Genomic DNA, 17,874 nt, shown 5'->3' on the forward strand with positions numbered 1-17,874 from the left:
GTTTCGACCCAGTTATAAAAATAAGATTATAAAGCAATAATTAGACCCAAAACTGAAATCACAAGTTCACTGTCAGCCAACACACTGACAGCCAGCTCCTCTCCCAATTATGTGAGCTTTAAGGGATTCTCATTTTGCCTTGTTTTCCAGTATACCTGCACAAAAACAAAACCCCACTGAAAGATTCAAGTCCAAAAATGGTAAGATCTGTTGGAGCTCAGTACCTCCTGATGTACATGGCAGGGCAGCTGCTGCAAATGTCATCAAAATAACCCCCAGAATCACAAGGTTTGCTGTGATGAGAGTCTGTGACATCAAGACACGTTTTGAGCTATTTATGCCATTGTCACTAAAAAGTCATCATTGCTATGACAAACCTTGAAGGAAAAAAGTCAATGGCAGCATGTGGAAAAACATTGATGAGGAATACCTGGATGGTTATATTGGTGGTGTTCTTGCTGGAGTGTACGGATCCTGCAATGAGGCAGAATCATATTTGTCTAATAGATTACAATTTGTTCATGTAAATGGGGAATCTTCTTCACAGACTAAAGTTAATTATGGAGTTCCACAAGGTTCTGTGCTAGGACCAATTTTATTCACTTTATACATGCTTCCCTTAGGCAGTATTATTAGACGGTATTGCTTAAATTTTCATTGTTACGCAGATGATACCCAGCTTTATATATCCATGAAGCCAGAGGACACACACCAATTAGCTAAACTGCAGGATTGTCTTACAGACATAAAGACATGGATGACCTCTAATTTCCTGCTTTTAAACTCAGATAAAACTGAAGTTATTGTACTTGGCCCCACAAATCTTAGAAACATGGTGTCTAACCAGATCCTTACTCTGTCTGGATGGCATTACCCTGACCTCTAGTAATACTGTGAGAAATCTTGGAGTCATTTTTGATCAGGATATGTCATTCAAAGCGCATATTAAACAAATATGTAGGACTGCTTTTTTGCTTTTATGCAATATCTCTAAAATCAGAAAGGTCTTGTCTCAGAGTGATGCTGAAAAACTAATTCATGCATTTATTTCCTCTAGGCTGGACTATTGTAATTCATTATTATCAGGTTGTCCTAAAAGTTCCCTAAAAAGCCTTCAGTTAATTCAAAATGCTGCAGCTAGAGTACTGACGGGGACTAGAAGGAGAGAGCATATCTCACCCATATTGGCCTCTCTTCATTGGCTTCCTGTTAATTCTAGAATAGAATTTAAAATTCTTCTTCTTACTTATAAGGTTTTGAATAATCAGGTCCCATCTTATCTTAGGGACCTCGTAGTACCATATCACCCCAATAGAGCGCTTCGCTCTCAGACTGCAGACTTACTTGTAGTTCCTAGGGTTTGTAAGAGTAGAATGGGAGGCAGAGCCTTCAGCTTTCAGGCTCCTCTCCTGTGGAACCAGCTCCCAATTCAGATCAGGGAGACAGACACCCTCTCTACTTTTAAGATTAGGCTTAAAACTTTCCTTTTTGCTAAAACTTATAGTTAGGGCTGGATCAGGTGACCCTGAACCATCCCTTAGTTATGCTGCTATAGACGTAGACTGCTGGGGGGTTCCCATGATGCACTGTTTCTTTCTCTTTTTGCTCTGTATGCACCACTCTGCATTTAATCATTAGTGATTGATCTCTGCTCCCCTCCACAGCATGTCTTTTTCCTGGTTCTCTCCCTCAGCCACAACCAGTCCCAGCAGAGGACTGCCCCTCCCTGGGCCTGGTTCTGCTGGAGGTTTCTTCCTGTTAAGAGGGGGTTTTTCCTTCCCACTGTAGCCAAGTGCTTGCTCACAGGGGGTCGTTTTGACCGTTGGGGTTTTACATAATTATTGTATGGCCTTGCCTTACAATATAAAGCGCCTTGGGGCAACTGTTTGTTGTGATTTGGCGCTATATAAAAAAAATTGATTGATTGATTGATTGATAGTCTGTGGGACGCATCGACAGGCAGAAATATTTTCCGTGCATCAATGTCACTTCAGACCTTTCAAATGATATCAAGAGTCCTCAGATTTGACAACAGAGATACCAGAGCTAGATCTGACGAGCTTGCCCCCATCAGGGATGTCTGGGAGAGATGGATGCAGCTACTTCCACTGATGTTGAACCCAGGGCCAGAGGTGACAGTGGATGAACGTCTTGTCCCTGTCCGAGGAAAATGCCCCTTCCGGCAATACATACCCAGTAAGCCAGGGAAGTACGGCATAAAATTCTGTGCAGCCTGTGATGCAAAAATTAGCTATGCCTGGAATCTACAGATTTACACAGGCAAAGCTGCGAGTGGCACCTCTGAGAAAAACCAAGGAAAACGTGTGGTCCTCGATATGACTACTGGACTGCAGGGTCACAATATCACTTGTCACAATTTTTTTTTTACCAGCTATGACCTTGGACAAGAACTTCTCAGAAGGAAACTTACCATGGTGGGCACAGTGAAGAAAAATAAACGTGAGCTGCCTGCTGAAATCTTGCAGGTGAAGGACAGGGCTGCACTTTCCACAAAGTTTGGTTTTACAGACACCACCACTGTTGTCTCATATTGTCCAAAAAAAAAAAAAAAAACAGAATGCGTCTACTCTTCACAAAGATGCAGCTGTGTCATCAGGAAGTGACAAAAAGCCCACAATTATTCTCGACTATAAAAAAAACAAAGGAGGAGTGGACAAGCTGACTGCCACCTACATTTGCCAGCGAATGACCAGGAGATGGCCAATGGTTGTGTTTTACAACATCTTTGATTGTTTGCATATAATATATATATTGTTCTGCTTTTCATTTTGTGTTTGTACTAAAGTTCTATTGCTGAAAAAAGAGACTTTTTTTGCGTTTTTCTTGAAGTAAATATATATGGGTCGAAACTGTCCCGTAACACCATAGATGTTACTATAGTTAATAATATTTAATTAAAAAAATAAATAAAACTAATTTATTTAAGAGATGTGTTCTAAATCCCCTCAGTAATAGGTGAAATAGCAACCTTTTATTTATTTATGAGTTTCATTTAACATTTTTTAATTGAAATTGAGGAGTATACTGACAAAAAAGGCCCAGTGGCCCACACCAAAAATATTAAAACCAATATTTTCATGGATAAGGAAGCCTAACAAGGTAACCAAGAGATGAGAAACAAACTGGATGATAGATAACTGTTTTTAGTGTATTTTACAACTAAATTAAAACACGGGTCAACATAAGAGAAGGTAACAGGAAACTAACACAAGAGGAAGGATAGAAGATTTTCAGCCCTGATGGAGATTTGTGCTCTATCTGTGTTTTTCTAGTTTGTATTTATGTCACTTCCTCACATTAAAAAAAAAAAAAAAAAGGCTGCTCGTTCTTCATGGAGATCATTTGTCTGAAAAGAGAAACTGAAGAAAGAAGCATAAAAGGAAGCTGAGGTGCAACAGTTTCAAACAGACCACATCAATGTGGCGCACACTCATCTGCGCTCTGACACTGTGAAAGTGTGCGGTGCCCTTTTTCTGTGTATGGCGGAGGATGTGGTGAACTTACTATCATTCCACCGTGTTTTGCCGTACGTGAACTCTCAGCGGCTCTGTGCATTCTGGGTGCAGAGCTTGCGCTGATATGCAGAGTACAGGGCCGACGCGGCGCGGGTTTCCGCGAAAGCAGGTGCACAGAGGAAGTGAGGGAGGAGGAGAGAGGAGTGTAGCACAGGTCCTGTGGTTTGTCTGCTCTGCTGTGGATGGAGCACCTGAATGCAGGGACACCTGCAGAAACTATTTAGTTTGGGGGAGACAGAGAGAGAGGGAGGGGGCACTAAAAAGCTGCACAGAATATGGAACAAACAAAAAGACTTCATATTGTCGTGTTAACCGTATGAAAGGTTGTCTGTCTGTTTGACCCGTATTCCTCCCAGGTGTCACTAATTATCACCAAACTTGACAGTCACCCCCAGAATTGTTCTTAAAGAGTTTGTTTTGGCAAAGGTGGAGGTTATTGGAATTAAAGGTCAAAAGATTTTTTTACTCCAGTTTGCACCAGACTTGGCACACATATAGAGGTGTGTTCTGGAATTACCCCAGCAAGGTCAAATTTGACAAAGTCAATCACTGGACTCAAGATCATTCAGGTCAAAGGTCAAATAAGTTTTTTCCTCTAATTTCCACCAGACGTGGCACAAAATCTCCCAGCAACGTCACATTTGTCAGATGTCAATCACTGAGGTCAAGGTCATATCTGTTTGTTGGCCAACAACAAAAAGACAAACAATTTGCCTGTTTGTGGTCTTTTAGCTGGTTTATGCCAAACTTGGTATGTCAGTGAAAATTGTGAAATCTCCCTTAAAGATTTCATTTTGGCAAATGCTGAGGGATTTGATTTTCAACTCAGTTTTGGACCAAATGCATCACACACTTAAGTGACTCCAGAAGTACCCTGGTAAGGTCAGCCAGAGGTCAATCATCTGGGTGAGGTTTAAGGTCATTGGGGTCAAATATCAGCTTGTCATAGCCATGATCATTTTCATTGCCATGGGTGCTATGACCTAGTATTTGAAAAAGTGTTTATTTCTCTGGCTGATCTCATGTAAATATCAGATGAAGACACCCACATGGCATCAGCTAAAGATTCATTAATTAGACTGTCACGGTCTGATTTTCATGCATCCTCACAAATAAACCAAGAGGTGTATGTTCAAATATAATTACTAGCAGACAAAGATTTCATTTACATGTAGCATTTTATATTATTTATTAGTATCTTCCTTTCTTTGAATCATAGCCTTGAACAGAAATTGGGTTTCAAATGTCCACACTCAATGTGGCTAAATGTTCGACAAGCGGCTGTAATTCTAAGTGACCAGTTATAGATTTGTTCAAATACATGTTGGCTGAAAGCATTCAAACTTAATTTTTGCCTCCTACACATGCTGTATTTTATCAACATGTGTTGTCAGTTAGAATGTCAACTTTATTTCTATATAAAGTCATTTAATATCAGTGTTGGGGTTGTTACTGAAAGAATATTGTACTCATTACTTGCTTTTTAAAAAAATGGAATACTTCACATTTTTGCTCTTTGTAGAAAGTAACTCCTTACTTTTGCATTACTCATCAATCGTTTGTAGCCAAACCTTAAACCTATATGCACTGCACACATATAAAATTCCTATTGTTATACAGAAGTGTGTGTCCTGACCTCTGTATGTGCACCCTTCCCCCCCCCACTCCTCCATGAATCAAACATTTTCGCACATAGGTTTTTACAGTTTTACATGTTTAAGAGATCTGTGATTAATGAACCATCGTTACAGCATTAAAACACACACATGCTTTAGATATTTTTATGGCAGTTATTAAAGCAAGCAATCTATAAAAAAATTAACAGGTATTTGACTTACTGTACATGTGCAGCAGGATAAAATGAATGAAGCTCTTTAATCCACACATTTTATTTTCACATTATACACGTGGACAAAATTGTTGGTACCCTTCATTTAAAAAAAAAAAAATTGAACATCTGTGGAAGGAGCTGAAACTCCTTCTCCAGACACATGGAGTCTGGAGAAAGCACCCTTCGAACCTGAGACAGCTGGAGCAGTTTGCTCATGAGGAATGCGCCAAAATACCTGTTGACAGGTGTTAAAGTCTTACTGAGAGTTACAGAAATCTCATGATTGCAATGATTGCCTCAAAAGGTTGTGCAACAAAATATTTTTGTCCAGGCCAGTTTCATGAGTTTTTTTTTTTAACTGATTTTGTTGAACCACAATTCAAAAGCAATGTCTGATTTTCATTTGTTAATTTTCAGCAAATTTTTATTTACTATTCGTTTTGTCAGTTTCAAGTTATTTCAGTCACCATCGTGGGTTTTTCTTTCTTTAACACAAGGTACCAACAATTTTGTCCACGTATGTCAGACTTATTATTCATTGAATCCTGTACCACCCTGCAATATGCCATCAGAATGGATGTCAGCAAACAAACCTTGTTGGACTGGAAAGAGTTGAACACTTCCTAACAGATTGCATAGGGGTGGTGGAAAAGCGGTTAAGTGTGATTGCTATTGAATGTGGAAGCTTCATGGTTCAAAACCCACCCCTGCCACATTTCTCCATGTAACATGGAGTTGCATCAGGAAGAGCATCTGGGATAAAGCTCGTGGCAAATCAACATGCAGATCCACCTTGGCGAAAACAAGAGATCAGCCGAAAGGACTTAGCTTTTAAAGTATAACACAATTTAACAATAATAGCTACAAAAAGCCAACCATCGACCACATCCAAGGTCTGCAAATACTCACTGAATGAGTGAATATCGGCAGTGCTTTCTTGCAGCCTGTGTTGATTTTCCCAAATGTTTGATTCAGTTGATAGCACAGCTCTCTGGGAGATGCTCAAAAGTGGCAGGATCTCCAAGTAGCTGAACATCATAACCAGCCACAAGTCCCGTAAATGCTGTGTGAGAGTGGGAGACAAATCACTTGACATTCTCTCTGTGACTACTGGTGTTCGTCAGAGATATGTTTTGCCTCCGAAGGTGTACAATGCTTGCATGGACTGTTGGGTAGGGTTGTGAACACCAGGGTTTTGGATGCTGGTCTTTATTGTACCCTAGAGATTTTCAATGGGATTCAAGTCGAGGCTTTGTGCAGGCCAGTCAGTAACATTCACTTTGGTCTTCTGGAGGTTGTTCTTCACCACGAGTGATACAGTGGTATGTAAAAGTTTGATGATTTCCATGATTTTCCTTTAAAATCACTGGTTGTTTGGATCAGTAATTTCAGTTAAATATATACAGCAGACAAACTGATATTTGAGAAGTGAAATGAAGTTTATAGCATTTATAGAAAGTGCAATAATTCTTTCAACAAAATTAGGCGGGTGCATAAATTTGGACTCCCCAACAGAAAAAAATACATAAATATTTAGTATATCCTCCTTTTGCAAAAATAACAGCTTCTAAACACTTCCTATAGCTTCCAATGAAGGTCTGGATTCTGGCTGAAGGTATTTTGGACCATTCTTCTATATAAAACATCTCCAGTTCAGTCAGGATTGTTGGTTTCCAAGCACGGATAGCCTGCTTAAAATCACACCACAGATTTTCAATAATATTCAAGTCTGGGGAGTGAGATGGCCATTCCAGAACATTGCACTTGTTCCTCTGCATGAATGTGTTAGTACATTTTGAGTGTTTAGGGTCACTGTCTTGTTGAAAGATCCAGCCCCGGGGCAAATTCAACTTTGTCAATGTCTTGAACATTGTTCAAGGCTCAAGGATCTGCTGATATTGACTGGAATCCATGTGACCCTCAACTTTAACAAGATTCCCAGTACCTGCACTGGCCCCACAGCCCCACAGCATGATGGAACAACCTCCAAATTTTACTGTAGGTAGCAAGTGTTTTTCTTGGAATTCTGTTTTCTTTTTCAACCATGCATACCGGCCCTTGTTATGTCCAAATAACTCAATTTTAGTTTCATCAGTCTACAGCACCTTATTCCAAAATGAAGCTGGCTTGTTCAAATGTACTTTAGCATACCTCAAATGACTGTTTGTGGCGTGTACGCAGAAAAGGCTTCCTCTGCATTACAGCATCTCCTTGAGCAAAGTCCGCTATATAGTTGAACGATGCACAGAGACACTATCTGCAGCAAGATCATGTTGTAGGTCTTTGGAGCAGGTCTGTGGGTTGACTATGACTGTTCTCACCATCCTTCACTTCAGCTTATCTGAGATTTTTCTTGGCCTGCCACTTCAGACTTTAACTTTCTGTGCCTATGGTCTTCCATTTCCTCCCTATGTTCCTCACAGTAGAAACTGACAGATGAAATCTCTGAGATAGCTTTTTGTATCCTTCCCCTAAACCATGATGTTGAACAATCTTTGTTTTCAGGTCATTTGAGAGTTGTTTAGAGGCTCCCATGTTGTCACTCATTAGAAGAGATGCAAAGAGGGGAAACATTTGCAAATGGCTCCTTAAATACCCTTTCTCATGATTGGATTCACCTGTGTATGGTCAAGAGTCAATGAGCTTACCAAACCAATTTTGTGTTCCAGTAATTAGTGCTAAATGTATTCAAATCAATAAAATGACAATGGTGCCCAAATTTATGCACCTGCCCAATTTTGTTTAAATAATTATTGCACACTTTCTGTAAATACTAGAAACTTCATTTCACTTCTCAAATATCAGTATATTTGTCTGCTAGATATGATATATTTAACTGAAATTTCTGATCCAGACAACCAATGATTTATAAAGGGAAATTCATGAAAATTATCAGGGGTGCCCAAATGTTTACATACAACTGTATGTTTTGGGTTGTTGTCATGTTGGAAGACAAAGTGGTGACCCAGACCCAGTTTTGCTGCTGACTTCTAGAGGTTTTCTTTCAGAATCTTCACATGTGCTTCTTTCTTCATGATCCCTTCCACCTTGAGATTTGTAGTTTGACACGCTGATAATACTCCCACTGCCATGTTTCACTGTGCAGTGTTCAATTATATGCCTCTCCCTTTTTTCTCCAAACATAATGCCTTTCTGTCCAAAGAGCTCTAGTTTAGTCTCATCTGATCAAAGAACACAGTTCCAGTATGCATCATCTTTCTCCAGGTTGTAGCATACTTCAGTCTGGATTTAAGTAGTCTTCTTTGAAACTACACTTCCCGACTTGGCCAAGTCATTCACTCGTGTCCTGGCAGTTGTTTTGGGGTCTTTAGAGACATCTGACTAATTTTTTTCCCCAGAGTCTTTGAAATCTTTCGCTTCCTACCTTTGCCAGGCTTGTTCTCTGCAGTGTTTCTCATGTTGAATTTCTTGGCGATACTTCTCACACCAGTTCTTCACAACTGGAAACACTGAGAACTTTGTATATCCTTCTCCTGCTTTGGAAACACAACCATTTCTTTCTCTCAAGTCTAAACTGATGTCTTTTGATGCTTTCTTGAGTAACAGTGCAAACCCTGACTGAAGTTTTTATACTGTGTAAACTGGAAGATAACCCTCAGTTTTAACTTGATTTTACAAGCTTTGAGCATTACAAAATTAAAGTACATCATTGCACAACAGTGGTTTTTGCAATGGTCAGATCATAAGGGGCTATTAATTTTGAATCTGGCAGTTTCTGCGAAATAATTTTGTTTCTATGTGCAAAGTAATATAATGTAAGCAACCGAAACAAACTAGGGTGTTTAGAAGTGCTGTGTTGAAAATTCTTTGCACTGTTAAAAAAAACAAAAAAAAAAAAAAACAGGAAAATTTGAAGAAAACATACAATTTCATAGCGGGGCTAATCCTTTTGTCATCTGCACTTCCTGGACTCTGCCATCAGAAGTGTATCTGCGGTGAAGGTGCTGAGCATGTAGACATTCTTTAATCTTGGCAGTGGCATTCAGGTCTCCAGGTCCTTGGTCTTTGAGATCGCTTGATGCCTTCAAAGAGTTTATGGATTCACTGGACAGAGGTGTTTGGCAAAGCCAATGGTTTTGCAGAATGAGCATTCAAGTCTTTCTAGTCCTGGTGCTTCCAATATGGTTATGAGACTTGGACGTTAACTAGTGATTTAAAGCAGTGACTAGGTGTCTTTGGAGGATCCTTGGGTACTGCTGGAAAAACTTTGTGTTGTTTCTTAGAGTGACTCAGATGAAGTGAATGGCGTGCATCACGAGTAAATGTCAGCTACACCATTTTTGAGTGCATGTGTGGTGTTTCTCTGGGCGTGACTCAGAATGCAGGTATCAGCATTGAGGAACCCAGCAACTGGAAAAGGGCAAATCTATGTACATCTATCACCTGACTGTGGGAAACCGATGGCTACTTTCAAGAAGTGAGGATGGACCAGTTGTGTATCTGGATGGCACAGCACCAGCACATGCTCCCAGACGTGACCTGACCTAAATATCCACCAAAACCTCAGGAGCATAAGTAACTGATGGGGTTGGAGGCATCAAACAAACACCTTTCAAAGAGCACTCCATCACCATGGCTCGACAGGATTTCGACCAGAAGATGCCATTAATACAAAACAGTAAGTAGAAAAAACATGAATTTGCTCTTGTTTTATTACTACATTCACATATTGCTTCATTTTCATTCTCTTGCGGATATGTTTTGATAAATGTAGTTGGAAGTATAAAATCTGTTTTCTTTTTAAATTATCATTATTTGATGTTAATAGTTGGCGTGCTCTTCAGTGTCACTCGGTTCAACTTCCTCCTCCACTTGGAGCCTGTAAGTGCCTTTAGGACGAGGCAGCCACTGACGTCACGCTAAAAAGTAAATGGGTGAGTGGGAAGCAGCACACCAAAGTGCTTTTTATCAGTGCTGAACGTGTAACCTCAGAGGCTTCTGCACCTGTGTGTGATCGTTTCATCCGCTCACTCATCAGCCATCGTAACGTCCAGGATACAAGATGCACTTTCCCAATTAGATATGATGGACTCTCAGGAGTAATCGATTTTAGAAGCCCATTCTCCAGAGGATGCAAATCCATTTACTAGCATATACTGTACATTTAGAAGAGCTGAAGATTGTTTTAAACAGTGCTAACTTTCTCCAGATATTTGTTTTTTTGTTTCCATGCAATTACATATAATCTTAAATTAAGCGCAGAATCACCATCTGATTATTGAGGAGATAATAATGAATCAGGGGTTAATCTTTTTGTTTACAAACAACCAGGCAATAAAATGCCACGGTTGGATTATGTGTCATTAATAAATACAGATATAATGAAACAAAAAAAAAAGCATAAACAAACACTGCGATATTCATATTGGATTTTTAAATGGTTTTAATTAACCCTGATTACAGCTTAATTACAAGTTTGAAAAACAAAAGAAGAGAAGAAATTCCATGTTATGTCATGATGTTGACTCTCATCTCTCCCTCTGAGTGTTATGTAACTGCTGCAGAGACGAGGCCTAAAGCCGGAGAAGATAGACAATTTACATAGGAAAACAATACACGACAACTTTTTTCTTCTTTTAAAATTATCATCCCCAAAATGAAAGAAATATACATGAGCACAAAAGAAAAGAGCATTATAAAATAAAAATTACAATACATGACAAAAAAAAAAAAAACATGACTCTTCTCTGCCCCTAAATAAAAGCGTCCTCCCCTTCCTTTCCAGCTGCTCTTATAATATTACACACTTTAGTTATATTACATTTGTAAGAACTAATGACAGCAAAGGTTTGAAATGGGGACTAGAGGGTGGAGGACGTCACGCTGTCCAAAGTGATGTACACAACTTTAAAAAAACAACAGCTAACAGAACCGTGGAATATTAATAATAATAATGCCTGGTAAAGACACAAATAACCCAAAATGACAATAGTAATATTGACAACAGAAAAGTAAACCTTTACTCTTGTTATTGTGCTGTTTGTCTACTGTGCTGTGGCTGTAGAGGCCAATCAGTCTGTGATAGAAATCACACAATATCTAAAACTGAGTGAGGAAAAAAATTAAAGCAGAGAGAGAGAGAGAGAGACAGAGAGAGGGGGGAGGGAAGGGGGGGGACAAAAAAACAAAAAACAGAGTGCCGAGCAGGTAGGCTGATGCTGAATCTGTTGCTTTGATATGACAAGTAGTAATAAGGCAGCTGTCAGTTCAAATACAGACACTGGACTTGTTAGCATGTGTTTGTGAGTTGTGGTGAGGCCCCGTCCAGACCGCAGGGGTCTGATGAGGAAATTCGATCAGCTCAGCTACGCAGACTGCCTGGAGGTCATGTCTCACAGTTCCCTGCTATAGAGCAGCCTCGTGACTGACCCAGCAGTGACAGACTGCTGGACAGGATGACTCGGTCAACCAATCAGAAGACCCCCGGCAGAGAGGCCGAGCACGCCGAGATGTTACAGCATCACGGGGGGAGGGGGTCATTTGGAAACGACAATCCATGCGTGCTGAGGAGTCTGTGCATAGTTTACAGAGAGGGCATTTGAGGACAGACGTGCAGGATTTCCAGGCTTACTTACACTAATGATTAACCCCTTATCCTCCACAAAGACACTTATGCAGAGCCACTGTGAACTTTGGAGCATAACTGGACTAAGATAACTGGACTAAGAGAAAAGACGGAATTACTACTTGACTGATAACCAACGAGTTGAGCTGCTAAACACACACAGACAAGCTAGAGAGGCGGCCTGGTGTCAGCACGCCTCGGGCGTACCGATGAGCTACACTGTAGAGACAGCGAGGAGGGGAGTGCTGCATGAGGCCAAGCTACTGCAAATGAACGGCATAGGGAGCCACACAGCTGTCAGTCCGTCTGCAAGCCTGTGATGGCCTGTCTTATGTTTGTCTATGAAACAAGTGTACAAAAAAAGAAAGAACAGCATCCACACGGTGTTCCTCCCATCATCTCTGGGGAGTGGCGTGACGCATTCACAAAACCTTTCTCATGCCACGACGTTAAAAAACAAAGAAAAGAAACAACCCAAAAACAATCCTGAATAAGTCATATCATTAAAATGCTATGGTTGTTTAAAATCTGACTTTAATAATTTGTTTTAGAATATATAAAGATATAGTCTGCATGTGTTTATTATAGAGCTCAGTTTTGTACATGCTATAAAAAACAAGGCAATGTATGTGAGGTCTGAAGTATTCCCTGCTCTCTCAGGCTCTCACACATTCAGGACCCATGTTTAAATGATTAAGAGCTAAAGGCAGTGCTGTGCACGAGTGTGCATGAGTATTTGCTGGTTTGGTTTAATACCATCAGGACTATGATTGTTAGAGGAGCTTAAGCTGGTGAACTAGAATTCTGTGCTTTCAGGGACACTAAAGTCAGTATACACAGCAAGATGTGTTAGCAGACATTGGACCCCTTATCTACCCCCCCGTGGTCCCCTCTATGGTATCATTCTTTCACTTTGTCCTTCCTTAGGTTCTTGATTATTTCTCCCTGGGGTTAACATATTTCAGTGACTGGAGTTGGTATTTTTCCACAGGTGGCCCACAAGAGAAAGCGGATCGAGTGAGCGCAAGACAAAACAAGTAAAAAAAAATAAACTTTGACAGAACAGTGTGCCAGAGATAGGACGAAAGTATTTCAATTCATGGTTAATATCCACAAGCAATGCTTGAGCTGTGAGTCTTCAGGGTCCACTCACTGTTGGCTGTGCTTTTTGTTTGTTTGTGTGTCTGAGGTTCTCAGTACAATAAACATACAGCAATAGTCTTCCCTGAGTTGAGTGGGCCGGGTTTATAGCAAGTCAGGTCAATGGGACCCCAACAGCCCCACTCTTCAGTCTTGGAGGCATGTGTCGCTTTGATACCTACGACATCAGCACAGGTAAACGTTACACGAGTGAATGAAGCAGCGGTCCACCCGCTGCTCCATGTCACCGCGGGGCTGTGGAGTTAAGATACAGGCACTTATCAAAGTCCTGTCATCTCTACAGGAACACCTGCATGTCCCATCATCCTGGGTTTGTTTATGTGCTGTAAGGAGTATGCACCCCCTAAGGAGACTTGAATGCTGATTCGGCTGATGTGGGAGGTGGGGGAGTGGTGGTGGTGGGGGGCACTGAAGGCAGGAGCTGAGCCACTGAGGTATGGCTTACATCTGAAGTTTCACTGGCTTGGTGGGAGGACAGCTTGAATCTCAAAGAGGAAGCCTCCATCAGGTTCCCGTAACTCCAGCTGTTCACACAGCTGGGATGGCTGCACCGTGTCCCAGGCAGGCAACGAACGACAGAGTCGTACTTTCTCTGAGGTGACGATTTATGTGTATGCATGTCAGATTGCTTCCCAAGTTCAGTGGAGATTTCAGCGACCTCACCATGTTTGTCAGTACTGGAGCAGGAATACAGTGGGACCATTTACACACTCCTGCAGTACCCCCGAGCGCCACTGGAGCATTAGTGTTTGGACAGCATTCCTAATCAGCAGTCTTTGTTCTCCAGAGACAGCTGTGCCGTGGCACGATGCAGCTCAGCGCTCACCCTCCTGTGTGAGGCCAACGGTGTGACACAGCCATCGTAACCCAGTGCGAGAGGACTGTCTCCTTCTCCACCGCCTGTCCCATCCTCCTCCATCTGCCCGTTACTTTGCCTCTCTCTTTCCTTCTCCCTCTCCTCCTCTGGCCTTACTTTTTTATCATCTGACTCCTCCTGTGAAGCCTCCATGCGCTGGTCTTCACTCCAGCGCCTCTTGAAACGCAGCTTCAGGGGGATACACTTGATTTGGGGAGATCCTGCTGAGCCCATCTGAGGTGGTGGAGTGATGCTGTCCACTTGCTCGGTGGGCTCAGTCTTGAGGGTGGGCGGCCCACGCTGCATGTTGGAGTGGCCGTGCTGCACGGTGAAGAAGGGCGTCAGGCCAGGTGGAGGCGGAGCCGGGGTTTTAAAGACGTCCTCATCCAGGTCTTCCTCAGGATTGGGTTGATGTGGGGTAGGAGCTCTGCCGTTAGCAAGATGGTGGTGGTGATCCTGGGTTTTAAGGTGGCGGTGGGAAAAAAGCTCAAATTCTTCATCTCTCTCGTCTGGGTCCTCGTCGCTAATGTCGGTCACCTCCACATCCTCCTCTGACTCAATATCAGAGATAGGCTCCACCTGGACGTTAGATAAATGGAGGAACAGAGACAAAAACGAGCACAAGAGGGCAATCAACAAAAGAAGAAAGAACAGAGACAAAAACGAGAACAAGAGGGCAATCAACAAAAGAAGAAACTCAATGACACTGAATTAGCATATAGCTTTAGCACAGCAATATTTTATCTGTCACCAAGAAATATTAAAATGAACATAAAACAAGAGCGTGAACAAGTGTGCTTTGTTAGAAAGAACACCTTAAAATGCTGACACTGGGGTTGATAGTGTAGATTAAATATTCATGTCACCTCTTTAAGACCTAAACAATGCATGCGTGTTCACAGCCCCTGATTAATGTCACAGCTTCATGTCAGAGTGCAGAGCAAGTCAGAGTCCAAGTAAAAATACCTGGGTCTGTGTCTCACCTTTATTTTAGGAAGGCCTGCACTGTTCAGGGACTGTGTTGAAGAGGAAGCAGAGACTAGACCCGAGCCACTTGCTGAGCTCAGATCACTGCCAAATGATAGTGAGGACCCCAGGCCAGAAGTGGAGGACATAGATCCAGATCCTGAGGAGAGGGAGCTCTGTCTGGCTTTATTCTGGCTTTGACCCTCCCTCTGCTTCCTGCCCAGCGGAGGCGGCTGCAGCTTGAACTTGAAGGGAGACAAGTGTGGAGGCTCCTCACCCAGGTGGAGTGGCTGATGGATGGGATGGGAATGGGGGTGAGGGTGAGAGGAGTGAGGCGGATGGGGATGGTGGGCGGAGTGAGCCATTGCCGGATGGAGGTGCCACTCTCCTACTCCTCTCTCTCCTCCCCCTGCTGTTGCTGTTCTGTCCGCTCTGTCCGCTGCTCCCCTCTCCGAGGTGTGGCCTATCTTGTCTGTGGTGGGCCGGTGGGGCTGAGGGATGATGATGTTGGGGTACTGGAGGAACGCTCTGGGACTAAGGTGGTAGTTGTACACCGACTGGGTGTGAGCCTGCAGGTAACGCTTCATGTCTTCTGGGTTGAAGGAGAAGTGGGACCCTAGCATGGGTGACAGTGTAGGTGAGGGAGTGTATGGGAGGTGGGATGTAGGTGTCATTGACAGTGCAGGAGACAGTGGAGGGGCTAAAAGACCAGCTCCTCCAGGGCCTGTGAGAGGAGACACTGGGAAGGGTGAAAGAGGCTCTGGGTGGATACGGTGCCCTGTGGCGCCACGGGAGCCCGGGTGTCCAGTGGGGTTGCCTGGTCCTCCGTATATGCGGAAGAGGGATTCATGAGATAGACGCGGATGGATGATGCTCCGGTAGCTACCTCCTCCTCCCCCACCAGGTCCTCCTCCTGCACTAATACCCCTCTCTCCCCCCCTCTCCTCTCCTGCCCCGGTATTACCCTCATCAACCTCAGAATTGACAGAGGTGCCGTCGCTGCAATCACTGACTGACCCACGTCCCATCCGTCGGGCAACGGGGCTGTACATGCCACTGGGGCTGCGCAGATCCTCATTGGGGGACAAAACTTCAGAAGGGGTAGAAGGAGGGAATCGAAAGTGGGTCCCTGCCCCGGTGGGAACAGGAGGGGCGCTCTGAGGAACACTGCTCCCTAGAGACGGCAAGGTGGGGAGGAGAAAGAAAAAAGTTAAACACACAGGGCTGTCCCGTGTAATCATGCTGTCCTACAGTAGGATTAGAAGATATCTGAAAATGAGCAGGCATGCAGGCACACAGCAAGACGGTGCAGGCTTACCGGTGGAGCCCATGTCGATGAAGGGGTAGTTGACTAAAACCAGCTTATTGAAGTTAAACTTGTAGGTGAACCGCTTGCCTTTGGTCTTATGAAGAATCCTCTTGTTGTAGTAGTATCTGAGAGGGAGCAAAAATAATGCAGCATCAACATACCAGCTCTGCACACACACACACACACACACACACACACACACACACACACACACACACACACACACACACACACACACACACACACACACACACACACACACACACACACACACACACACACACACACACACACACACACACACACACACACACACCATTAAATATTTTTGTAACTTATTTTTATTCACAAAAAAAGTAACAGCAACAACATAACATACGGCATATGGTTTTTAATGTTTCTCCCTTGCGCTCTTCTCAGCTTAGCTCTTCTCAATCAAAATCTTCCTAACACACAAAACAACACACTTTAACAACTGACATGCTACAGTATTACCTGAAAACATAAACTAAAAAGAAAGCACAGGAGAGTGTATTTTTTAAAGAGAGGAAAAAAAACAGACTAAAAGGAAAAAGAAAAGGAGAGTCTTCAAACGATCAAAATACTACAAGACTGGACACCAGGTGAGTTTGAATTTCTCAGGGTATCCTCGTATTGAAAAGTTAATTTCCTCCAGTTTTAGGAAAAATGCTAAATCCCTCAACCTCATAAGCCGTCTCCAAAGGCGTTTCAGAGAATTTGGCAGTACATCCAATCAGCCTCACAACCGCAGACCACGTGTAACCACACCAGCCCAGGACCTCCACATCCAGCATGTTCACCTCCAAGATCGTCTGAGACCAGCCACTCGGACAGCTGCTGAAACAATCGGTTTGCATAACCAAAGAATTTCTGCACAAACTGTCAGAAACCGTCTCAGGGAAGCTCATCTGCATGCACGTCGTCCTCATCGGGGTCTCGACCTGACTCCAGTTCGTCGTCGTAACCAATTTGAGTAGGCAAATGCTCACATTCGCTGCTGTTTGGCACGTTGGAGAGGTGTTCTCTTCACGGATGAATCCCGGTTCACACTGTTCAGGGCAGATGGCAGACAGCGTGTGTGGCGTCGTGTGGGTGAGCGGTTTTCTGATGTCAATGTTGTGGATCGAGTGGCCCATGGTGGCGGTGGGGTTATGGTATGGGCAGGCGTCTGTTATGGACGAAGAACACAGGTGCATTTTATATTTTATTGATGGCATTTTGAATGCACAGAGATACCGTGACGAGATCCTGAGGCCCATTGTTGTGCCATACATCCAAGAACATCACCTCATGTTGCAGCAGGATGTTGCACGGCCCCATGTTGCAAGGATCTGTACACAGTTCTTGGAAGCTGAAAATGTCCCAGTTCTTGCATGGCCGGCATACTCACCAGACATGTCACCCATTGAGCATGTTTGGGATGCTCTGGACCGCCGTATACGACAGCGTGTACCAGTTCCTGCCAATATCCAGCAACTTCGCACAGCCATTAAAGAGGAGTGGACCAACATTCCACAGGCCACAATTGACAACCTGATCAACTGTATGTGAAGGAGATGTGTTGCACTGTATGAGGCAAATGGTGGTCACACCAGATACTGACTGGTA

General features: G+C 43.0%; 1 protein-coding gene across 1 annotated transcript in view; it reads right to left on the reverse strand.

Moving 5' to 3' along the window:
* Positions 1-10,753: 10,753 nt before the first annotated feature.
* Positions 10,754-17,874, reverse strand: part of erfl3 (Ets2 repressor factor like 3) — a 151,616-nt gene continuing 144,495 nt past the window's right edge. Inside the window, exons 3-5 of the mRNA XM_034174423.1 lie at positions 16,255-16,370; positions 14,954-16,110; positions 10,754-14,549 (exon numbers count right to left, since the gene is read on the reverse strand). Of these exons, the coding sequence (XP_034030314.1) occupies positions 13,881-14,549; positions 14,954-16,110; positions 16,255-16,370 (1,942 nt within the window). The 3' untranslated portion in view covers positions 10,754-13,880. The remainder of the gene's footprint in view (positions 14,550-14,953; positions 16,111-16,254; positions 16,371-17,874) is intronic.

Source organism: Thalassophryne amazonica, chromosome 7 (assembly GCF_902500255.1).
Source record: "Thalassophryne amazonica chromosome 7, fThaAma1.1, whole genome shotgun sequence".
NCBI classification, from domain to species: Eukaryota; Metazoa; Chordata; class Actinopteri; order Batrachoidiformes; family Batrachoididae; genus Thalassophryne; species Thalassophryne amazonica.